This window comes from Primulina eburnea, chromosome 13, assembly GCF_022965805.1.
Source record: "Primulina eburnea isolate SZY01 chromosome 13, ASM2296580v1, whole genome shotgun sequence".
Classification (NCBI taxonomy): domain Eukaryota; kingdom Viridiplantae; phylum Streptophyta; class Magnoliopsida; order Lamiales; family Gesneriaceae; genus Primulina; species Primulina eburnea.
In genome coordinates, this window is record NC_133113.1 from 31,306,115 (window position 1) to 31,331,951 (window position 25,837).

The 25,837-nt window shown below is 33.4% G+C and overlaps 4 protein-coding genes across 10 annotated transcripts; 2 read left to right on the forward strand and 2 right to left on the reverse strand.

Annotated features, from left to right (window-relative positions):
* Positions 1-4,482: 4,482 nt before the first annotated feature.
* Positions 4,483-7,342, forward strand: LOC140809452 (transcription factor ICE1-like). Its single transcript, XM_073167077.1, is given in 6 exon segments — positions 4,483-4,635; positions 4,699-5,540; positions 5,543-5,811; positions 6,507-6,746; positions 6,841-7,011; positions 7,098-7,342. Coding segments are annotated over 5 exon segments (1,605 nt in total). The 5' UTR covers positions 4,483-4,635; position 4,699; the 3' UTR covers positions 7,182-7,342.
* A 5,037-nt stretch (positions 7,343-12,379) lies between these two features.
* LOC140809603 (arginyl-tRNA--protein transferase 1-like) lies at positions 12,380-15,098 on the reverse strand. Of its 2 annotated transcripts, XM_073167292.1 has the most exons (4): positions 14,712-15,098; positions 14,063-14,099; positions 13,527-13,678; positions 12,380-12,990 (listed from the first exon to the last, which is right to left on the reverse strand). In XM_073167292.1, exons 2-4 carry the CDS (start codon positions 14,072-14,074, stop codon positions 12,504-12,506), a joined length of 651 nt encoding a protein of 216 aa, XP_073023393.1. In that variant the 5' UTR covers positions 14,075-14,099; positions 14,712-15,098; the 3' UTR covers positions 12,380-12,503. The 2 variants fall into 2 exon arrangements, with proteins under 2 accessions (XP_073023393.1, XP_073023394.1); XM_073167293.1 differs by lacking the exon at positions 14,063-14,099.
* Positions 15,099-18,296: 3,198 nt separating this feature from the next.
* LOC140810479 (uncharacterized) lies at positions 18,297-19,109 on the reverse strand. The gene has a single exon (XM_073168329.1). It carries the CDS (start codon positions 19,107-19,109, stop codon positions 18,297-18,299), a length of 813 nt encoding a protein of 270 aa, XP_073024430.1.
* A 981-nt stretch (positions 19,110-20,090) lies between these two features.
* LOC140808591 (uncharacterized) lies at positions 20,091-25,510 on the forward strand. 6 transcript variants are annotated; one of them, XM_073165675.1, is made up of 4 exons: positions 20,091-21,479; positions 21,558-23,412; positions 23,790-23,879; positions 23,974-24,033. In XM_073165675.1, the coding sequence occupies exons 1-2, from the start codon at positions 20,202-20,204 to the stop codon at positions 23,304-23,306; spliced, it is 3,027 nt and encodes a 1,008-aa protein (XP_073021776.1). In that variant the 5' UTR covers positions 20,091-20,201; the 3' UTR covers positions 23,307-23,412; positions 23,790-23,879; positions 23,974-24,033. The 6 variants fall into 6 exon arrangements, with proteins under 6 accessions (XP_073021776.1, XP_073021775.1, XP_073021773.1 ...); XM_073165676.1 differs by having other exon boundaries at positions 20,402-20,511; positions 20,613-23,412; XM_073165674.1 differs by lacking the exon at positions 23,974-24,033 and adding an exon at positions 25,019-25,510 and having other exon boundaries at positions 20,091-23,412.
* The last annotated feature ends 327 nt before the right edge of the window (positions 25,511-25,837 follow it).

Here is a 25,837-nt window from a genome sequence, read left to right on the forward strand (position 1 = left end):
AATAAAATTGATCCGTCTTACGAATAAAAATATGTGATATTGTCACAAGAGACCTAATAATTGTGTATAATTTGATAGGTTAGGATTGGTCGGCCCACAACCAGATTAATCCACCACTATGTGGTAGAATTCGACATATCTAACTCATTTTGACATCTCGTCATTAGATAAAGTGTCGTGTTATTTTGTTTGTTGATGTCGGTTAATGAAATACTAGTACGAGGTTGTTATTCATATGAAAGATTGAATGGTCTTAATTTTGATTTGGTTACATAGAGTTCACTCATGTAGACCTGGATACGGCTAGGTCCGGTCCGGGTCTGTGTCGGCACAATCTCGACTCTTAATTGGCACGCTCGTGACTGTTTCTAAGTCATGGAACTGACGATTCAAGTCTGTTAACTATTGGTTTCAGGTCCAGTTCGAACCTTTTAATTTTTAGGTTTGTTCATAAATAATGATTTGCATTTCTAATTGGTTGAACATGTGATGATAAATTTTTTAGTTCGCCTTGAATACACAAATTTAAAATATGATATGTGCACCTAATATGAAAAAAGCATCACCTAATGATGGTTTAAATATTTTAATAAGCTCAATAATACTTGAAATATTTGCACTTGAAAAAACTTGAGAAGTTATGTCATATTCTTCTGAAATAACACATATATATTGAAAAAAAATTGTGTCGTGCGTGTTTTGTTAAACAGCTATACGTAAGCATTATTTTTTTGACCGTCACAAGAATTTAGCAATCTAATGACATGTAATACTCATATATGAAAATCTTTGCTAATGATCACTCTATCAATCAATCACATACATATATATTATATTCAAGTGAATAATTTTTTTTATTCACTATCAAAATATATATGAATTTTGTTATAATTAAAATTAAGATGTAGGTTAGCTAAAAGTATAAAAAAAATTAATTAAACATAAAATGTTATACATTAATTAACAAAAAAAACTAAATTTTATTTATTAAAAACAATTGTCATCATTTTCAATTTATGAACCAATAAAATATAATTTATTTTTTGCCATGTAATGTAATAAATTATTGTTAAATATTTAATAAATATAATTTTAAATTTCGCAAATATTTGTGACTAGAACTCGAAAAATAAAATGAACGATGTTAATTATTTTGATTTTAAATACTTTATTTTGCAATTAAAAATACATTTTTAAAAAGTTAAAAGGAAAAGGAAAAATATACGTGGGAGAAAAGAATGAGTTAATTAGTGTTTGTATTGATATTATTTTTAATATAAATGAAAGTGAGTATTTGACTTTAAGATATTTCTCAATTAAATGATCATCGAAACATGTAGATTGAATAAAAAGCATTTTTTGACATTTTATAGTTGTACCTTAATATCTAGCTAATTATTATATTTAATGGAATTTTATGAAATCATTAAAAGTCTTTGACATTTTGATTACCTCTACACATTTGTAGAGTTTTTAAAAATCATGTGGTATGTCACTAAAATTTTATAAAATATATAAAAGTCTAGATTAAATATCTCTAGGCTTTTAAACTCCGCAAAAGTCATTAAAAGTCTAGAACCAATTCATTTCTCTAATCTCGTGCACAAGCAATTAAATTTTAAATTAATAATCAGTGTACTAACATGTTAAATAATAACACTCTCAATTTAGATTAATAAAATTGATAGATTTACACCCTTTTTATTTAAAATGTCAGAATTATACATTTGATCCATTTTTCTTGTAAACTTGCACGATGAAATTGGACACACTTTAGAATGCATCTCCTAATTCATGCACATATTGTCTAGAATCCGATCATTCGATCTTGTAAGAGTTCGACAAGTTCATATTTTTCGTATATATATATACAAATCGTGGAACATATTCAAAATACACATGATATAAATAGTATATGATCATGATAAGGCAATGCATAAATATATATAGTGTGTGGTACAACTACTTATTAGACAAGATGCTATTAAAAATTCTATGTTTTCTACAATTTTCAATCCCGATGTACTTTCTCAATCACAAAAACTCGTGTGAAATCGTCTTACATGTCAACTTTGTGATACAGACATTCTATTTGCATCATGCATGAAAAAATATTAAATTTTATATCAAAAGTATTAGTTTTTATTATAAATATGACATAATTAAACCGTCTCATGAACAAAAATACTTTAGATCGTCTCACAGTAAATATCCTCAAACTACATTATAATTTACCTAATCGGTGGGTGAGACTGTCGGAGACGGCTGCCGGAAATTAGCGACGGATTCTGAAAAACCGTCGCTAATAGCGACGGTTTTTTAAGAAACTGTCGCCGATCTAGTTTTGAATTATTTTAATTACTAAAAATTTGACATTTTGCGACGGTTTATAACAAAACCGTCGCTATTTGCGACGGATTTTTTGCAAACCGTCGCTAACCGGCTGTCGGCCGGTGTTCGGCCGGCAATCGGCAGTTCGTCGCCGGTCTGCCGGTGCTCGGCCGCGGTCGGCGGTCCGTCGGGGGTCGGCCGGCGGCGGTCGTGGAGGCGGCGGTCGGTGGCGGGAAGTGGTGGTGAGTTTGAATTTAAGAGAAGGGTAAAATTGGAAAAATATGAGGTATTAAGAGTGAGATAAATAATCCTAGGGTATGAGGAGGTATTATTTTAATCTACATAATATAACCTAATCATTCATAGGAGGGATTGAGTTGGTTAAATAATCACGCGAACCAAACAACTAAGGCACAATCAAATTTGCGTAAAATTTGTGAACAATGGAGCAGACAAGTGTACCAATAGGGAAGTACTAAAATCCATGTTTTATACGACATGAATAGTCCACGGTCTTAACGTGGGTAGATTTAGTTGGTAAATAATTGAAAGCAACTTCTCCTACGTATACTCTCTTAAATTAGCAACAATTTCGTATGCGGAAGGGAAAGTTTTTTGTCAATAAACCAAAAAAAAAATGAAACTATTTTAGTTACTAAATGTTAATATTATTCAACTTTAAATGTCATAAAAGAGAGAATTATAGAATAAAAGTCATCCACATAACTAGTGAGATATCGAATACAAATAAGTTAGTTAAATCATTACCATTATCTCTTCAGATTACAAACTTATTGTTTTAAAACTTGCAAACACTCTTTGAATATATTAAAGACAAAAGTTTGCGTGAGACGGTCTCACAGGTCGTATTTTATGAGACAGATATCTATTTGGTTCATTCATGAAAGAGTATTATATTTTATGCTCCAATTATTATTTTTTATTGTGAATATGAGTATGATTGACTCGTCTCACAGATAATGATCTGTGAGATCATCTCACAAGAGATCTACTCTATATTAAATATATCAACGTATGTAGTTGATACTATTTAAAAATCGTAAGAGCTAACAATCTCGGTAACACGTCTTACTATTTAACTAGTATGATTGCAATTAATTACCCCGATAATTATTAGATATTCTCACTTTGCTCAAATAGATTATTTAAATTTGGGTATTAGTTTTCGTTAATTCTTTTGAAATGAATTTCTAGCTCGGGAGTTCTTTACTTGTTGAAAATATTTCCAACCATCTTTCTTTCTAGGCTTGGGGCCTGTCCAAGGGGCTGGCTTAGGAAGAAGTGCGTCGTCCTTGCCCCTTGGCAGGGGGGCGAAGGCCGTGCGCGGTGGTGTTAATGGGTTTCGCGCAGAGAGTTTACCTATTTTTTTAAAAAAAATTTGTAAACGATCATATTGGTCTGTCTGTTAATCCGTTTTAAATATTTTAAAAAAATTATTTAAAATTTTAAAAAAATTAGAAAAAATTTATAAAGAAATTCTAATTTTTTTACTTTTACAAAAATTACGAACGGATTTTTAAAATTCAAGTATTTTTCTATATATAAACTTATTTTTAATCATGTGTATTTTTTAAATCATCTCCTTTTTTAATTTAATTATTTTATTTTTTTTAAAATTACTTATGATTTCTAGAATTTAATTATGTGTTATTGTAATTTTTTCAATTATGTGTATTTTTATTATATTATTTAAAATACAAAATTATTAAATAGAATAAAATTAATATTTTAATATCATCTCTCTAACATGATATCACAACAATAAAAATATATAATGAAGTTATCAAAGTTGACATCAATATGGAACAAATTTAATCAACTTTCTCACAAAGTTGAAAACTTTCAAGAGTCTTTGACTTGTGTTGTGCATATGATTCTAAAAAAATTATATGTTAATGTTTGAACTATGTTCAACGATTTTTTAAAAAGAAATCACAATCAAATCGAAAACACACATGTTTACAGTTTTGCCATATATCCTATGATGACAAATTATTGAGAATTATTTAATTAAAATTTAATACATTTTGACAAAAATAGAAAAAAGATAATAATAAAAAAATGGTCTGGTACTCTGGTTTACCAGTCCCTATGTACAATGACATAACAGAGAACAGCCTATAATTTTTTGTTGTGTGTCGTCGAGATAAATGCAGAGACACTTCATTTGTCTACCATTTCCCTCTTCTTTCCGCCACATTCCCTCTTCTCCCCAGTCTCTCTCTTCTCGTGTGTAGTCTTCGGACTCATCTCTTTGATTCAGAGTCACCCTTTTGAGAAGTTGTTAGTCTTTTGCTTTTTTCTTTTTCTTTTTCTATAAAGCTTGTTAAATCAAGAAATTCGCAGGATGTTGCCTGGCATGGTTTGGGCTGAAGATGGTACGGGAGGGGGTGAAACGGAATCATGGGCTCAAACAATTAATGAAGATGGTGGGCTGGAGAATGAAGAAGTGACGGAAATAGGTGTGCTTTCGAATTTTAAGTCCATGATTGGAGCTGCAGAGGATGACTGGTACATCGGCGGGAGCGGAGGTTCCGCCACAGGCACCACCGGCAACCACCTAGGGAGCATTACTGGTATCTCGTTTTCATCAGGATTTCCTGAAGCTGACAGCAGTCGGCTGTTTTTACAGACAGTGGATTCTTCCGCGTCTTGTTCCCCAACTTCAGCTTCAGTTTTCAGTAATCTTGATCAGTGTGATCGGGTAAACTATTTTCTGCCCCCGAAGTATTTAATGAACCCGATGCTTAACAACGCTACTTTGGAGGGAGGGTTTGATTTGGGTTACGGGAATGGGTATCTTGAAAATGTTTTGAATAGGGGCGGTGGGATTCTTGGTGATGGTTTCAGTGATTTGAGTGCTCAGGCACAGTTTGGTGCTTTTAATTCGAGCTCCGCTGATAATTTTCTCCAATTTCCCCAAGGAAGTGGTGGATTTGGTGCGTTTGGGCATGGGGAAAGCTTGATGCAGGGAAATTCCTTGTTCAATAGGTTCAAGATTTTGAAGCCACTTGAAAATTTTGCCTCGCTTGGAGCACGGCCTACTCTTTTCCAGAAGAGGGCTGCCCTGAGGAAGAATCTTACCGATAATGATAGCAAAAATGTGGGGTCTTTGAATTTAGATGACGAGTTAAATGAAATGAGCTTGATGTCTCCAAATAGTTCAACTTTTATGGAAGAATATGATAAGGGAGGAAACTATGTGGTGGGAATGATGTGAGCATCGAGGAATCTAACCTGAATTATGACTCTGATGATCAATTCTTGGAGAATTGTGGTGTTAATAAGGTGGAAGGGAGTGGTAAAAATGGTGGAAATGGCTCAAATGCAAATATCACTGTGAAGGGTGGGAAGAAGAAGGGACTCCCAGCTAAGAATTTGATGGCTGAAAGGCGCCGGAGGAAGAAGCTCAATGATAGGCTTTACATGTTGAGGTCAGTTGTTCCAAAGATCAGCAAGGTATGAAATTCTTTGCTGCAAATTTCTCGTGAATGATTCCGACATGTTTTCATTAGCTTTTCCATTCTCTGTGTGAGCCATCTTGTTATTTTATTTGTTTTTGATTTCATGTGAAGTTAGTATCTTCTTTGTGTTTAATCATTAATGGGTATCAGTTTGTGATTGGCATATTTTGATTTGAGAGGTATCTATATTAAAGTTGTGTGATGGCATTTAATTTACTCACATGGAATCTATGAACTGATTCAAATGCCATCTTACACTTTGAAACGCTGACAGCAAATTATGTGTTGTTTGAAAGCTGTTGATTGGACGTGGACCATTTCAAATTTATTTCTTCATTTGCATGTGGGATTAGATAAGCACTAAATTTGTTTATCTTGTCACGTGGACTCCAATGCAAAATATAAATATTAGTCAACAGTTTTTGCTAGCAAACTAAGAAGTTGTACTCTTTGCTTTCTGTAACTCCAAGATACCTATGATACTAAAGTAAGATGCTACATACTTGGAAATCATGCTTTGACCGATTATTCTTCATGACCTCTTTTGCTGAAGATTAATTTTTGTTCAGGATTGAGAAGGGAAGAATCACATGTTTTTCAGGGTTTTAGTTGCTTATAATTAGATAATCCATAGTTTGGTAGCGTATAAACGAATTAATACTGACAATTTTGACGCCATTCTTCCCAAAGATGGACAGGGCATCTATACTTGGGGATGCAATTGATTACTTGAAGGAACTGCTTCAAAAGATCAACGACATCCATAATGAGCTGGAATCGACCCCTTCTAGCTCCTCTCCAACTCCATCATCTACTTTCTATCCGGTGACACCCACTGGTCCCCGACTTTCGACTCTTGTTAAAGAAGAACTTCACCCCCCAGCTACATTCCCAAGTCCAGGCTCGATCCCAACTGGACAACCGGCTAAGGTAGGAGGTCTCTCAGCAAACACTTTTCTGTCCCGAAGATTAGTCTTTTTTATTAAATGAGGAAATTGCTTTCTCCTTGCAAAATTATCAATAGGTTGAGGTGAGGCTAAGAGAAGGGAGAGCGGTGAAAATCCATATGTTCTGTGGCCGCAGGCCTGGGCTTTTACTCTCGACTATGAGGGCTCTGGACAACCTCGGCCTGGACATTCAGCAAGCTGTTATTAGCTGCTTCAATGGGTTTGCATTAGATATTTTTCGAGCGGAGGTAACCACCCATTTACTCCTTACTAATCCTGCAACATGCATGATAAAGTATTAGTCGACTCAACTACGATTTCCTTGTGTTTTCAGCAATGTAAACAAGGCCAAGACCTTCACCCCGACCAAATCAAATCGATCCTATTGGATTCTGCGGCCTTCCATGGCGTGGTATGAGTTTCTCACAAGATTTCGAGGATCTGCATTTCATCTGGCTATGTCTGAATTAAACAAAATTTCTTTTTAATAGTACTGAAGCTCACTCTTTCAACTTGCATGGTTCGTTTCCCAATCTCTTATTAACTTGTTTATGAATTTATGATACCTTTGTTGTTTTATTCCTCCTTGTCTCAAAATTTTTCTAGTAACGCAACTCCTTCTTCAGCAAGAGTGCGATCTTTTTGATATGTTTATTTGATGAACGGATTAGGCACATTTTTTATCCCCAAAAATGTCGTATTTACATTATTATTGTCTAAAATAACGTGACTATAATTTTGTTGAAACGACTCTTAATTATCAAGTGCAAAAATTATAATATATAATATATGTAAGTGTGAAATACATTAAATATATGAAAATTGATTTGTAAAAAACCCATTAAACATTATACAATAGAGTAATTGATTTAGTTATTTTATGTAAACGAATTAAAAAACAATAAAACATATTTTAATAAATTTATAACTTAATTATAAGTTTATGACCACCACACGCCATAATCTCATTTTCAAAATGAGCAAGGAAGATAAACGCAAATGAGACTTGGATATAATTGAACGAATGAAATCTAACATACATATAAATATACAACTTCAATTGTGAATTTCTTTATATGTCCTTATTAACTAAGTTGGCCAATTAAATTATTAAGTTACTTTAAGGGTTTTTTTTTTGTAATTTATTGTTCATCTTAAATGAATTTGGACATTAATACACATTCCTCTTTATTTCTTAAATTTTATGCCAAAAAAAATATTTTTTTACATTTCTTTGTTCATTTAAGTTAGCAAATTAAATTAATATGTCTTTTTATGGGTTTTTTGGTGATTCATTGTTCATCGTAGATGGATTTGGACATTAATTCACATTCTTCTTTATTTTCTAAATTTTATGTAAAAAAATTATTTATTTACATTTTTAGTCAATTTTTGTGATTCATTATTCATCTTGGATATATTTGGACATTAATACACATTCTTTTTTTTCTAACTTTTAAATAAATTTATGATATAATCTTTAAAAAAATTTAATCAATATAATCCTTATAATGAATATGAATTATATTGATAGTTTATTATCATTTGTTATATATTACAATTTTACATATAAAATTTTTTAACTGAGTATTACATATTATTTTATTTATATATGTTTTTTACTATATATATTTATTTGAGCGGTATTATGTTAAAATGTTATTTCTCTTAAATTATTAATCACCAATATTAATTTATTATCATTTGTTATATATTAAAATTTTACATATTTTATTTTTATATGTTTTTTTACTATATATATTTATTTGAGTGGTATTATGTTAAAATGTTATTCTCTTAAATTATTAATTACCAATATTAATTTATAAATAATTGATTCTGATATAAAATTAATTATCTATAATATGTTTTTTTAAAAAAGAAAAATTAAATAAAATTCGCAATATGTTAAAAATTAGCAAAAACAAAAGTGATATTTACCTTAATAACAAGTTTAATGATTTTATTTTAACATTATTATGATATTTAGTAATTAAGATAATTTTATTTGACGTTTGTCTATGTGTACTCTATTTAAGTAAATTTTAGTTTTGATTATTGTATTTTTTAACATTTTTGAATTAAAAATATTTTTGCTGATTTATTATTTAAGAGAGCTGTATTATGTCGCGGATTGAAAAATGTCATAAAAAAAATAAAAATTAAATAAAATCCGCAATGTGTTAAAATTTAGCAAAAGTAAAAGTGATATTTACTTTAATAACAAGTTTAATGATTTTATTTTAACATTATTATGATATTTAGTAATTAAGATAATTTTATTTGACGTTTGTCTATGTGTACTCTATTTTAGTTTTGATTATTGTATTTTTTTTTTCATTTTGAATTAAAAATATTTTTGCTGATTTATTATTTAAGAGAGCTGTATTATGTCGCGGATTGAAAAATATCATATAAATAATTGAATATATATGATTTATTGTCATGTTGTATTTTTATGTATTGTGTTTTGATATATTTAGATTGATAAATATTTATAAAATGATGTTATTCAAACGAATTTAAATATTATCTAATTCTCGTGATTATATTTTTCATTATTAGTCACCTACGTGCATCACACGTGTACATTCCTAGTATATATATATATAGCAGTAGTACCCTACTCACCCTTTAACGAGCGACCACAGGCGTCATCTGTAATTTTTTATTTTTATTTTTTAAAAAACGCCAGCTGCACTTTTTTATTTTTATTTTAAAAAAACGCAAAACAAAATTTAAAAAGATGAGACTTATTACACGTTCAAATTTCATAAAAGAATTGGACGACTTTCGAACACTCATTTCATGCACCGAAGGGTGAAAAGCTTCTCGGCCATGCTCTTTCTGGTGAAAAAGATCCACGATTCTTAAATCAGAAGATGTATGTCATATGATTTTAAAGAATTTCCAACAAAATTTTATGGTTTCTAGATTTTTAAATTTTATGGGTTGCGCTGAATTTATTATGTGAAACTCGATTTAAGTTTATCTAAATTCTTGAAATATAAACCTGCTGAAATATCGTGCGCTTCTTCCAATGTTTAGTGAAATTTGATTTAGGTCTATAAGTATTTGATGAGACTGCAAGGGAACATAGTAGAGTGTTGTTTATACATGGGAACATAGCATAGTATTGTTTGTTTATGAGATTGCTTGTACATTGCCGATGCTTGAATATGAAATTCTTAGTCAACCAAAAATAATTGTTGCTTTGGGCAACCTATCTGAATAACTAATTAAGAATTTTATTTGGAATCTTGAATAAGATCTTTTGACGGATAATATGAAATGTTTTGTTTTTTCACAAATGAAATATTTGACTTACATCCGGTTCTAATCTCAACACCCTGCTATGTTCCCTTGCAATCTCATCAAATACTTATAGACCTAAATTGAATTTCACTAAACACTGGAGGAAGCACATGTTATTTCAGCAGGTTTCACGTTCTAGAATTTAGATAAACCTAAATCGAGTTTCACATAATAAATTCAGTGCAATCCAGAGAATTTAGAAATCCAGAAACTAAAAAATTTTGTTGGAAATTTTTTAAAATCATATGACATACCCCTTATGATTTAAGAATCGTTGATCTTTTTCATCGAAAAGAGCACGACCGAGAAGCTTTTCACCCTTCGGTGCGTTAAATGAGTGTTCAAAAGTCGCCCAATTTCTTTTTGAAATCTGAGCGTGTAATGAGTCTCATCTTTTTAGATTTGTTTTGCTTTTTTTTTTAAAGAAAAATTGCAGCTAGCAGTTGGCGCCTATGGTCGCTCATTAAAGGGTGAGCAAAGTATCACTGCTGATATATACACACACATATATATATACTAGCCATCGAGGCACACGCGTTGCGTGTGTCATGAATATTGAGCTAATATATTAAATATTCGTGATATTACAACACCATGACACCGAAACATTTTTATTAAAGTACGATGTGTATATAACGTTGTACGTGAATATTAAGGATACAATAAGTTATATAAGTATGCTAAGAGGTAACATTATGCAAAGATTGAAGAAGGTCTAAAATAGTAAGTGTATCTTGTCAAACAATTGAAACGACATAACTATTGATAACATTAGATCTTACACAAAATTGAAGTGAATTTCATGACATGTTACATGTCCAAACACAAAAAGCCTTATATAGGATGAGTGCAAAAGAAAGTTATTTGAGTTATTAGCTTTTGTGTTTTTCTTATAGGTGACGATGCACGCGTTTGCATATGTAACGTAACAAATAAATAATAGTTATACATTCAAACATACTTTTCCTTTTATTCTAACGTACATTTGCACACGCGTTTCATGTGTAACGTAACAAATAAATAATATTTATACTTTCAGACACACGTTTCCTTTCATTCTAACGTATATTTATCTGAATTTCATATGGATTCCACAATAAAATAAATCCATGTAAGATAATAGTCATATTCGATGATGGCAGGGGCGGAGCTTATTAAGGCCCAGTGTGGGCTGCTGCCCACACTGGGCCCAAAAAAAATAATATTTATAAATGTGGGCCAAAAATAATAAATAGTGTTTATTAATATAAGTGGGCCAATTTTTTTTAAAAGCCTTCTACACTTCGGAAATAAAATTAATAGGGTCTATAAATATAAGTGGGCCAATTCCTCTTCCGTTCGTTGCAAAAACGACCGCTGTGGTGATAAGTTACACTGATTCAAAATTCTAGCTCCGCCCCTGGATGATGGCGATGCGCTAACAGCATGAATCTGAATTGCCTGTAGTCGGAGAAACTGAAAATCTCATGACTCCATCTCTCCCTGATATCATGTCGCTTGAATTAAAATAATAGTATAACATCTTATTAATACTCAAGAAATGAAAAGGATTGTGAAAACTAACAAATAGAAACAAATTAAGAAAACCTAAAATTGATAACCTGAACATTAAACAAAAACATTTATAAACTTAAGTTTAACATACTTGAGCAAGCTCTTCAAGGAATAGAAACACAATAGTAAAACATGTAGAGGCTCTGAACGGTGAAGACCGAAGAGTATAGAAAATTGGTTAAGGGTCCTTAAATCCCAGCGATCAATCTCTTTGCACATGCAAAATATTAAATTTGTTTCCAAAGTTGGATCTTAGATGAACATAATTCAAAAATATATTGGATTATTTGAAAAAGATGAAGAATCGAGTGCAACTTGTTCAATTTATTAATTGAGTTACAACTCTATTAGTTGGAAGGAAACCCATTAATTTCATATGTTTCAAACACGATCTTAAACACTGGATTTAGTTTCATATAACATATTTTGTACGAAGAGAAACATGATATTTTTTACAAAATTAAATAGATCAGAAGGATGAAAATAATCAATGAAATAACTAATGATAGAAAACAAAGAATAACTAACTGATTATGAAACAAATGCAAATGCGTTATTTAAATTTAATTTGTCATAACACATTGCTTTCTCAGAGAGAAAAACACACGTTTATGAGAACGTAATGACTTTGGTGGAAGTATTGATATTATAAATCATACAATATTTTATATGTAATGTTCAACAATATATGAAAGATAAATTATAATTTTTGGATCTCAAAAAATATTAGACAAAGATAAATTATAATTTTTGAATCATTGAGTAATGATGTCACTGTGAGGGCAAAGTCTCAAATCCAAACGACAATTAGACAATAAAAAAATGTTTTGCACATGAATCATATGAGTTGAATCATAGACAAACCAAAAGATTATGCCTGCTGCTTTAAATGGTTCGCCAAAATTTCTGCAATCGTCTTGGGAGAGAGCTCGGATGAATCTCTCTTTACCCCCGAGCCATGTTCAGATGACTTCACAACGTCAACATCCTTCCTCGTCCGTCTTAAAGTAGCTGCAATCTGGAATGCAATATTGCAGGAGAATATGAGATCTTCGAGCATGACTGCTTGCAACTTTCTTTTAGCAGGAGCAACTCTTTTGACAGATGCCTTTGGCAACTGGAAATCAGAGGAAAGCTCCCCATTCTCCATGCATAACTGTACCGCATGATCAATCTCACCTGATAAGGAATATATAAACAGATGGGCCTTCTCCTTACCTTTAAAATCAACTTTCATTGAATCCGTTGCATCAAAACTTTTATTCGATTTATGTAAACTACAGCAAGATCCCTCAGAAGCTTCTGTCTCACCAATTAACTCAACTGAATTTTTCACCTCTAGTTTGCCATCAAGAAACCTAAAAAATATGTCCACTACTCAATTTTGGTTATTCCATAAATTCTCAGAAGTAATTTTTTGATTCTAATATGTCCATTTACAATTTGTATAAAAACTTGAGAAGTTATTTTGTGATTAAAAAGTTAAAACTTTTACTTTAATCTTCCAATTAAATATCACGAAGGACTGAACATTTGAAACCTTGCAAGTGTTTCTTGCTTCTTGCATCGTCCACTCAACTCAAGATATAGTGGCATCATTATCTTGATCAGCAATCGATGATACATATTCATTTCTTGAGTTGACCGCGCATAATCATTTGAATTATGAATTTTTATTCATGGTGATATTAATCATGAATTAATACCAAGTGCAAAATGTAAACCTCATATTGTGTACATGTAAACATCTGAATTTGCAGATAATCATGCAAATATGCATCAATCAGAACATGAAAACTTTTTGACTATTGTTGCTGGATTTAAAACTCGTCTACAGTACAGTTGAGAAAAATGCGCACCTTACAGACAATAATTTATGTTAATATGAGTATACCTTTGCATTCTTTTTGATACTCGAATTTGTTCTTTTGAAAGAATAAAATCGCTGGCCTTAAGACGGATGGTATAAGAGGGGCAACATGTTTTCTTCCATCTCCGGCTTGTACAAAAAACAGCCAGATCGTCTCCAGCCTCTGTCGAGGAGTGCTATAGAGAAGAAAACCATGAGAAAATTAAATGTTATGAAGATAAATTGAATATCAATCAAATAAATAATAAAACTAAAGTTCACATAACAAATAGAAATAAGCATTTGGGATCTACCGCTGAGTAACTTGAATTCATCGATAAACCATGCTAGTGATCACAAAAAAGCAGCAGAACATGCATGTTCAATAACAATAACTGGAAGTCCTGTGTTATTGGCTTCTTTACATGGTCCATAACAAAATTCAAGGGAATGGTGATTAAGTTGACTGAACATGACATTGCCGAAGAAACCAAGCAAACAAATTTATAGAGAAAATGAGATCAATATTGCATAAGGTAAGATCTTATCGAAATGCATGGAAACAAATCCAAAGTATCAACCTTGATAGTCATCAACCATTAGACTGTGTCCAAAGTCCTGCAGTAGCGAAGGATATAAATATAAGTGAGCAAATAATGGAGTAACTCTATCATAATTAGCCAATTAGTAACATCGTGATGCAGAGCTTGAACCAATGAATAAAGGTAAGCTTGTGGTCTGGTTGAATCAATTTGATCCTTGAGAAATTAAATTCCATTACTTTCTCAGCATCCCCGAATCATTTTACTCCAGAAACAGGTAAAAGGGTGTTGAGTCAAAACCTAAATCATCAAACAGAATCTCAACCAAATTTATGTCTCCTCTCACATCTAAACAGATTTTATACTCACTCAATCGATACATAGTTGACCGGTGAAAAACAAATAACTGATTCTCGACCGGTAAAAAACAAATAACTGAGTCTAGATGAGGAAAATACAGAAACTTACCGTGAGAAATACTGGTACGTGCACCAGATTTAAAGTAAAATCTGGTGCACAATAGATTTTTTTTTTATCTTTGTGTTTTTCTCTAACGCGGGGTTGATTCAAATTAAATGATGGAATAATGAATGGAAACATATCAACAATTGAAGCAAACTAAATAAGAAAACGTGGTTTTGGTAAGATTTTCTCGTACGACTATCAAGTGGAATTGATTGTGACGCACCGTATCAATCATGTTGTGTGGGTTATTGTAATGGCACCGAGAAAAATCCTTCAAAAATCTAGCCGAAAAATAATGCCAAAATTTTCTCGACTCGGCTTCCAAATCCCCATTCAATTTTCCCACGATCACCGCATCTGCTACCACGAGTCTCGCTCTGTATGAGGAAATCGACTTCGTGCAGAAGCTACGACCGAATATTTTCGCAATCAACAGTGTTGTAGGGTTTTTTTGAAAAAAAAAATTGTATTGGAAGAAAAAGAAACAGACGATGGGGTTGATAATTTTTGATAGACGAAGAAGAAGCAACAACCATCTTGATTTGCAAATTTTCTGTTTCAGAGAAACTGTTGTTCCGATTTCTCTGTCTGAGAGGGTGATGTTTGAGTTGAGAAAAGTGTGTGATCACTGCCCGCAGGGTAGATCTAACGGCTCGGATTTTTTCGAGCCAATTTTTTTTTTTTTTAATATATGGTGGTGGGCCCGGATCACTCATGTGGAGTGATCCGGACCGTTCCCTTCCCGTGCAGGCACTGCCTACACGGGCAGGGTGAAATAATCCGTGTGGATTGAGGGGAAAAAATACAATCTGTAATTGAAAAGAGAAAAAGTGATTTAAGAAGGAAAAATAGCAGAACGTGGGCAGGTACAGGGGTAATTTGGGGTTATTAGAAAACAGACCAAGACACCGTCAGTTTCTATGTGGTGCTTAAACTTAATAAATAGTAAAAGATATATATATATATATAATAACTATTATTTTTTTATATTTTAAAAAATAAAAATACAAATGTTTCCTCTGTCTAATATTGGTCTATCCTCCGTTGCATGTAAATCGACTCTTATAACAAATAAAATTTTATGATTAATTATCTTACAGATCAATTTTATGATATAAATTTCGGATTCAATCTAACTCATAAAAAAGAGTTTTAAACGCGAGCATATTTTATTGAAACTTTCAAAACAATTTTATTTTCTAAATGTTATAGAATAATTTTTTTATAATTACCCATAGTTAATAAAATTATAAGAAAAATCACATTTTCAAAAAGTATTTATGTTTTTAATGGTCATTTTAGTTTGAATGACTTTGTATTATAGTAAATACTCTAAAAAGTTTGTGACTGAAAAATACCAAATTTTAATGTTATCCAGAACTACATTAAGAATCATATATAAGAAATTTTAGAGTGAATCTCATGTGAGACCGTCTCACGGATCATAATCTGTGAGACGGGTCAACCCTACCCATATTCACAATAAAAAGTAATACTCTTAGCATAAAAAGTAATATTTTTTCATGGGTGACCCAAATAAGAGATTCGTCTCACAAATATGACCCGTGAGACCGTCTCACACAAGTTTTTGCCGAAATTTTAAATAAACAACAAATAGAAAAAGTTAATGTAAATATGCATACCCTGTTTGGCTCGTGAGATATGCAATCATTTTTTTTAATAATAAGTTATTATTATTATTATTATTATTATTATTATTATAGTAAAAATGTAAACACGACCACGTGCATGGTTTGTTGAAAATAATCATATTTTATTTTATATAATTTCATAACATAACATATTGTTTCATAAAATTAAATTATTATATTCATAATAAAATTTATTATTTTTAAATTTCTTCTATGTTTAATGAATTATACAGTAACCTATGCACGGTAGTCAATTAAGTAAATTTCGAACAAATAGGCACGTGCTAAAACTCAATTGTATCATGCATCCAAAAGGACCAAGCAACATGGACGGATCCAGGAATAAAAGTTAATTTTTCAGGAATTTTAGACCAGACTTCTGATAAACTTTGATTTTCTGCTAGCCCGGCACTAACTCTTCGATATATCTCTTGCTGGAAGTACCCCTGATCCCATTGATAACGAGTGGGACCAAATAAGTTATATATTATTAAAAAAAAATTACATTATATCGTTCAACAAAGTTGTGCCCTACGAGATTTTAAAACATAAAATTCATCAATAATAGAATTTACATCAATATGTTTAGCTAAATCTCGTTCAATATAGAGTGTCAAACAATCGGCAAGAAAGTCATCCTCCATTTTATTGCGAAGTGCCGTCTTCACATGCTTCATTGCTGAAAAAGCTCGCTCAGTAGTGGCAGTAGACACAGGTAATGTCAAAACAAGATGAATCAATCTAGTCAACATAACATAAACACTTGACCGTCCACTCTCGGTCAATTGCTGACACAACTCAACAAGTGTAGAAACCTTTAAATTCTGCATCACATCAAGTTTATAATGTATCAATTCATTATCCAAAGTAACAATTTATTGATCTGTGAAATCTTCAGGATAAAACTTCTTCGCAAGCTTGCAAATATCATCACTGTTAAATGAGTCAAATGAATTTTTAGGATCTAAAGCTGTACTAAGAGAAAGAAGTTCCACCGATGACTCATTGAACCGAGTATTTAACTCCATCAAAATGAAATCTATTGTTGCATTAAAAACATCAAAGTGGTAATGATGTTCTATTGTAGTTTGCCGACAGGAACGTCCAATCTTATATAGACAATCAAGATCAGGCACAACAATTTCATTTCTTGAGCAAAAAACTTTAACTTCCTGAAGAAATTCATTCCACCCACATTCTCTAAATTCTTGAAGGCAAGTTTTGGTAGTAGTGACAAATGTGATAGCAGTCAAAATGTCTTGAGATTTTTTTTGAAGAATTTGACAAAGAGTATCTGTTGTTCTCATAATTTTATGCATTAAGTGCAAAATAAACACAAATTCAAAGCTTGTCATGTTTCTGTAAATCCCCCGAACTTCAGCCTTAGCTCTTCCATTTGGAGAATGATCACTGAAAACTTCAAAAACTTTGCAAGTTGCAGTGTACATACCTATCAAGCTTTTTACCGAATCATAGTGAGAACTCCAACGAGTAGCTCCTGCTCGTTGCAAATTACCAATCTGGTTTGCACCACTTCCAGAATCACGTTCTCCAATTGACAACATATACTCAATTTCATTTCTTTGTGCAGTATGTAATTCAGCAATGCGCTTAGTAGAAGAAGTAACAATATTAACAATATTGTCCAAATGAGAAAAGAATTCCCAAATAACACTAACATCCTTAGCTGCAGAAACCAATGTCAGTTGTAAACGATGTGCAAAACAGTGGACATAGTATGCATAGGGACAATCTTTGAGAAATAATGCTTGAAGTCCATTCCAGGCTCCACGCATATTGCTAGCACCATCATATCCTTGGCCTCTGATTTTCTTAACATGGAGATCATGATGAACAAGAACATTTGATATCTCATTTTTCAAATTCATTGAGGTAGTGTCACTAACACTTTTGATGGCAAAAAATCTTTCTGTCAAGATCCCATGATTGTTCACAAACCTCAATATAATGGCCATTTGCTCTCGTTTAGATATATCTCAGGCTTCATCAACAAGAATACAGAAGTATTTATCTCCAACTTCTTCACGAACCATCTTTCGTACTCTATTGGCCATAATATTTAAAATCTCTTTCTGAATTTCTGGAGCGATATATTGGGCATTTTTTGGAGCATTCTCAAGCACAAGTTCATCAATTTATATATTCATTTTTTCAAAAGCCTTCATCAATTCAAGAAAATTTCCACGATTAGACGAAGATAGAGATTCATCGTTACCTCTAAAAGCACAACCTTGAAGTGCTAGCCAACGAACAACTACAATTGAGGTGCTCAAATGCAGACGATTTTTCTCTTTTTCCTCTTTAGATTGTGCATGCATCACTTTATCAATATGTTGTGAGGGCCTCATCAAATTTTCAGCCCTTCTCTCACACATAGTATGAGGTGAAGAAGCTGCAGAACCAATATGGGAAAGAAAAGCACATGTTTTTCCTTGGTTTACCCTTTTCCAATTGTCAAATCCTTCATTGACCAATGCCGAGATATTAGATGAATTAACATCATTCAGGAAAAGAAAGCAATAGAAACAATATGCCTTATTTGTTGAAGGCGAATACTCCAACCAATAAAATTTCTGAAACCATTTTTTCTGAAAACGACGATTCTGGCTTCCAAATTTCGTACCTTGATACTCCAACATATCTGGTTGATAAGGCCCCATATTTAGATATGAACGTCTTATCTCATCTCGTACATTAACATAATATTCACATATCTGTTTTCTTTTTTCCGGATCTCGTTCAATAAAAGTAGACGAAGACTGATGATCGTCTCTAGGAGAGGAACATGAAGGAATTTGGATATTAGGAAATAGAAGACTTTCACTGGATTGATGTTGCATTGTAAGGACCGTACGAATTGAAGTATCTTCACTAGCTTGACGATATCTCTTCTTAAAGAAAGAAGATATCAATGTTTTTCCTTTCTTTGCAGCAGATTGATGTTCCATTTTGAAATATTTCAAGTTATAATCTTAAACAAGAATAAAATAATTATTAAACAAATAAACAAGTAATAGTCAATAAACAACTCAACAACAAACAATCAAAAACCACAAATCACGCACAAAGAAGCTATAAAAAAACAAAATAAAAAATGTATAGCCGATTCTTACTTGGATTGTTACCTTGCCGATGAGCAATTCGATTTCTTCGGGAGTCCGTAATTCTATTCTATCGCTAAAGGGCTTGGGACTTGGGAGAGAAATTTTGTAGAATTAAGGTGGGGTGGATTAGAGGATATGTGCTTGATTGGACGGATGTACGACGGTTTTTGGATCAACCGTCGCCATTAGCTACTGTTTTTTGAAAAACTGTCGTCAATAGCGACTGTTATTATTTACTTTTGAATAAACCGTCGTTAGTAGCGACGGTATAATTAAAACAGTCGCCGATCCCCATCGGCGACGGTTTACAAAAACCGTTGCAAATATTAGCGACGGTTTGAAAAACCGTCGCTAAAGTATTAAAAATGGGCTGGGCTACAGTCCAGTTCAGCCCTTATATAAATCCGTCTCTGCCAAGCAAGTCCATGATCCCGTACGTTTATAGGTATTGATATATTACATACGTTGTGTGTTTGTATAATATTTACGTGGTTAATTTGATTTATATTTAAATAAGAGTAATACATTAATTTAATTAGCGAAGGTCCATTACACAATTAAAAATACTAAATTTTATTTTTTAAAAAAAATTAAATAAATAAAACCACCTATTTTGCCCAACCTAATGTATGTTGCGGGTCGACCCGTCTCAACTCAAAAAATAAATAAGTTATTAATTAAGTTGGTAATTTTCAACTCGGCAAAAAAAGCGAACGCCCGCCCCGCTGGTCCGTTTTGATGGACTCCGAGGTTCAATTTACGAGTGAACAGAATGGGCTTCACGGTAAAGTTAGCCCCAATTTCCAGGCCCATCTGTAGTTCTAAATTTTCCTTGCATTTCTGGTTCGAGAAAAATATCCACTGCGGTCTCTGTACACATTATAATGGCGAATTTGTGCTGTGGATTCGTATAGAGAAATAAGGAAATTCAAGAAAATGGTGCCGTTATTCTCGCAGGAAACCTATACCATGGGGATGCACCAGAAACAGTTGATCATGAAAATAAGGTTGCTTTGTGTGTCCATCAAATCAAGGCGATATTCCCATAGCCCCGTAGAGATTGAGGTCACAGCTGCAGAAATCACCAAGATTTTGAAGCACAACAATTGGCAATTCCTTTTGGAATCTTCACACATCCCACAAAGAATTAATTCCGATGTGGTGAACTCAGTGCTTCAAAGAACGGAATTTTCGATTCATCCCAGGCGACTCCTTGATTTCTATAAGTGGTCCAATCAGCATTTGGGTAATCCTCAAAATTTGCTTTCTTTGTCCATTCTAGCATTGGTTTTGAGCAGCTCTAATCTCTATTCGCCTGCCATTAATGTGTTGAGTGAAATGATAGAGGCCCGGGTTTCGGTGGCTGATATTTTGAACTCAATTCTGAATCTTTATAACGAATGCCAGAGGTTTAGGTCCAGGCCAGTTGTGTTTGAGCTTTTGATCGATGTGTACAGAAAAAATGGCATGTGGAGTGAGGCTGTTTCTGTGTTTCTTGGTGTTCAAGGTGGTGACATGGATATTAGTTTGTTGTGTTGTAATTCATTATTGAATGATTTGTTGAAGTGTAATAAGATCGAGTTGTTCTGGAAGGTGTATGGGGGAATGCTGGAAAAGAAGATCCATTTCGATGTATATACTTATACCAGTGTTATTTCTGCTCATTGCAAGGTAGGGAATATAAGCGAAGCTAAAAGGGTGCTTCTAGAGATGGAAGAGAATGGATGCGATCCAAATGTGGTTACCTATAATGTCTTAATCAAAGGGTTGTGCGGGATTGGTGCAGTTGATGAGGCCTTGCAGCAAAAGGCGAAAATGCTTGAGATGGGATTGAACCCTGATAACTACACATATACATTACTTATTGATGGGTTTTGCAAGCACAAGAGGTCTTTAGAAGCAAAATTGATTTTGGAAGGAATGCGTGAAAGAGGCCTGAATCCAGATCATATTGCATATACAGCCTTGATTAATGGATTCATGAAAGATGGTGCTGTGGATGATGCTTTTCGAATTAAGGATGCAATGCTTGAACATGGGATTAAATTGAATTTGGTGACCTATAATGCTGTTATTCATGGGCTCAGCAAATGTGGCCACATGGACAAGGCAGTAAACCTGATACATGAGATGATTAAAATAGGAATTCGTCCTGAAACCCAGACATACAATTATTTGATTGAGGGGTATAGTCGAGAGAGTGACATGGATAAGGTTTCTGAAATGCTGATTTGGATGAATGAAAGAAACTTGACACCTTCTGCATACACTTTTGGTGCCATAATTAACGAGTTAAGCCGCTTGGGAGATCACCAAAAGATCAATCTTTTCTTGGAGAAAATGATGGCTGTAGGCATAAAACCCAGTGCTGTTATCTACACGGCCATCATAAAAGTTTATGTTAAAGATGGTAAATATGAAGAGGCAATTAAAATTTTGGATGATATGTGGCAAAATGAAAATTTTCCTGATGTTTTCTGCTATAATTCCATCATCATTGGCCTTTGCAAGGAGAAACGGACCGAAGAAGCTAGGGATTGTCTAACCCAAATGAGGCAGAGGGGATTAAGGCCAAATGCCTTCACATATGGGGCTTTAGTTTCTGGATATATGGAGGTAGGGCAAATGAAGATTGCGGAAAGTTATTTCATGGAGATGCTTGATCAAAATATAGCTCCAAATCTGTTTAACTATACAGCCATGATTGACGGTCTCTGCAAACACGGGAACACAACACAGGCCTTTTCTATATTTAATCATTTGCTAGCTCGTCGGTTGCTTCCAGATGTGCAACTATACAGTGTACTTATAAATGGTCTTTCAAAGAATGGGAAATTGATTGAAGCAATGAAAGTTTTTTCCAAATTCTGCGACAACAGATTGGTGCCTGATGTTTACATTTATACATCCCTCATCTCTGGCTTCTGTAGGCAAGGTGATATGATTCAGGCTTTCAGGCTTCATGACGAAATGCATCAGAAGGGCATTAATCCGAACATTGTCACTTATAATGCCTTAATAGGTGGGTTGTTTAGATCGGGTGAGATAAAGAGAGCTGAGGAAGTATTTGCTGGACTCTATGGCCTATGCTTAAAACCAAATGAGGTGACATATGCCACAATGATAGATGGACACTGCAAGTCTGGAAATTTGGACAAAGCATTTCTACTATTGGAAGAAATGTCGTCAATGGGGGTTCAGCCTGATGGTTTTGTTTACAATTCACTTGTCAATGGTTGTTGCAAACAAGGGGATATGGAGAATGCGTTGTCCGTGTTCGATAGGATGATGGAGAGGGGTATTGCATCTGTACTGACATTCAACACTTTGATTGGTGGGTTTTGCAAGTCAGGAAACTTGACTAAAGCAGTTGATTTGGTGGAAGACATGGTTGATAGGAAAATCATCCCTAATCACATAACCTTCACAATAATAATTGATCATTGTAGTAAGAAGGGCATGATGAAAGAAGCAGAGAATCTTCTTCTAGAGATGCAAAACAGGAGTATAATGCCCACAAATGTGACGTACACATCCCTTCTACAGGGATATGGAAAAATAGGGGATTGTTCCAAGATGCTTGCTCTATTTAATGACTTGGTGGAAAAGGGTATTGAGCCTGATGAAGTGGTGTACCGGTTGATTATCGATGCACACTATGAAGATGGAAATTCGGACGAGGCATTTAAGGTTTTGAATGAACTTTTTGACAAGGGCTTATTAAAAGGAAAGGTAAGTGAGATATTGATGGGGGCCTGGTGTGGAAATGGAGAAACTTCAGAGGTGTTGGCATCTCTCGATAAAATGAGAGAGGAAGGGTGTAAGCCCAGCGTTGCCACTTGCAGTACCTTGGTCTGCGGTTTGAAAAAAGCAGGTTATGGTGAAGAACTTGGTATAATTCTTGATGCTATGGTGAGATTTGGGTGGGTGTCAAATGCCATGACTTTAGATGAGTTAATCAACCAATATCAAATTGGGGACTTTGAAAACAATATAGACCTCTTTGGGCAGGCAGCGCCAGCAGTTGCATGTCAGATTTAAGTTTAATAATTAAGAGGATGTATACAGCAGCAATTTCTTGGCGATAAATTTGTGAAGCTCTGTCAGTACCTGTACAAATGTGGCATCAATCTCGCCATCCCACGTTGTGAGTATTCTGAAATGACGCTTTTGACTTTTTTATCTTTATCGATCAGCACTCGTTTGATGTGGTGGTGTCTAAGAACCTGATGGTACATATTTGAGCCTAACCAAGTCACAAGCGTACCTGATCTTGATCTCTTCTTCTGTTAAAAAATGTACAACTTCATGCTTCTCAATGAGCTTCTCTGGTCTGTTATGACTTTCTTGGAGATAAATCGTTAGTTGCAAACACTCGATGTTCTGCTTACCCAAATTTTCTTTTTCATGGCTTCCAAATTCTGTATATTCTTGCCTTATTGTTTTTATCAGGTCATTTGTTACTGAAATTCAAGATTACTTTACCTTTCAAGCTTGCTAACAGTTTAATTGTCAATTTGCCAGCAACAGGCTATTCAAAGATCTCAAGACGTTTTCTGCAAAAAACAATGAGAATACATTGATGCTTCTCTGTTCCTGTGAATTTACGAAATGGTATGCTACATTATATGCTACATTACTTGTAGTTTTTTTTCCCAATCACGAGTCATTCTATCCAAGTCTTTATGCTTGTCAGTCTAACTTCCAGGTGGGTTTCTGTTCCAGCCTAGGATTTATACAGTAAGCACACCCGGATTGTTGATTAAAGGTTAGATTTTCTAGCATTCTTAATAGAGAGATCCAAATTTTGGTCTTTATTATTCGTAAAACAGTATATGATCATATTCAAGATTCAGTCTCGTGTAATACTAGACAAAAATAGGAAGAATATCTACACCGATCCGTGTGCTGGGTTGTGGGATGAGAATGGAGACGGAACAAATTATACAGATTATACATGTGACAGAAGAAAAGAGTCAGAATAATACATGAATTCGGTATGATGTATTATTTATTTTCTTCACTGATCTTGTGGTGGGAGAGTAATGTTTCATATTGTTTTACTAAAAGATTTGATGTGTTTCCCTTTTATCATTTCCTATCATTTTGACTTTAGACTCAGTAAAATGGATGACTTTATGAAGATCATTATTGAGTTAAGAACATAACTTTAAATTGAGTTGACTTCATAAATTATATTTTTTTGGTCTTATTCGAATCGAATTGCTTACCAGTTTCCTATATTATGGTCTTCTGATCTTTTCTGAGGTATCCATGAGAAACGTGCAATTAATTTAATAGGAAAATGAAAATTGAAATTTTATTACAAGAAAAAAAAGAGATCATATTTGGTTTGGAGAAATTAACCGTGTTGTATCCTATATTTGGATGGAAATTTGTCAGGCCCCCAAAGACACAGAAGTCAGCTCTTAAGTTTTGTTTGTTCATGGATATTAATACATGGTCATTGACTGAACAATCTCATCACATTCCACTTTCTTTGACATGATTCTTGCCCACGTAGTTGATATTTGAGTGGAAGAATTTTAATTTGAAATTTTGTTAATGGTGAATCTTGCATGTGAAATTTGATTTTTACAGGTATTTTGAAAATAATCTGTCTCCTTATGTTCATCAATCTAACTCTATTGAGAACACTGCTTTCTTATTTTCTTTAGAATGTTGGCCAATCGCGGAGAGGCATCCCAGTCATTTTCCCATGTTTTCCTGACTTGTAAAATTAATTTTGGCAGGTGAAATTATGGTACGTTATTATCCGTGTTATTCATCCACCCAAGTTTTTTTAAACGCATCCGGTGCTGTACATATGGACTCACACGATCCAACTGTTCTACTCATGTGTATAACACGGTAGTGTGCACCGTCGCTCTCCCGCAACCAAAATTTTGTAAGTTTTGGCCAAAACTGAATCACCACCAGGGTCATTTGGGGTCCACATGATTCAATGGTTCTACTGTGCATAGCATGGTACTATGTAGAATAGCTCCTCCCGCAACCATAGTTTTGGAAGTTTCGGCCCATAATTGAATCACCATCAGGGGTCATTTTTGGTACGTTATTATCCTTGTTATTCATCCATTAAAGTTTTTTTAAATGGATCTGGTGCTATGCACATGGGGCTCGCAAGATCCAACTGCTCTATTGTATAGCACGGTGATGTGCAAAGTATGTAGCTCTTCCCGCAACAACCATTTTGGAAGTTTTGCGCAAAATTCAATCACCGTCGGGTCATTTGGAACGGCGATGATGCATGCTCAAAGGTTGGAAAACTTCACGCCGCCTCAAATGGTAATCAAAATATAGCAAAAAAATGTCTTTGGGTGTAATACTTAAATGATCATCCCTTTCATTGATGAGACTAGCACTCGATCAGTTTGGTTGGTGAACGAACCAGATTTTCAATTACCGAATAGGCCAGTTTTTAAATAACCGAAATCAAACCGATTTTTTATGTTAACTGATTTAAAATCGGTTATTTCATCCGATTTTTCAAAAAATAATTTAGTTTTTTTTTAAGAAAAAAATAACTTATTCACTATAATCGAGAATTT

Coding starts and splice junctions, on each gene's coding strand:
- LOC140809603 (XM_073167293.1), bottom strand. Junction 12,991..13,526: donor GTATCAAAAAGAATGCAAAG/GTATACTCATAT, acceptor CATATTTTTTAG/GTTTCTTGATGGCAAACTAG.
- LOC140810479 (XM_073168329.1), bottom strand. CDS start 19,109: ATGGAACATCAATCTGCTGCAAAGAAAGGAAAAACATTGATATCTTCT.
- LOC140808591 (XM_073165674.1), top strand. CDS start 20,202: ATGGTGCCGTTATTCTCGCAGGAAACCTATACCATGGGGATGCACCAG.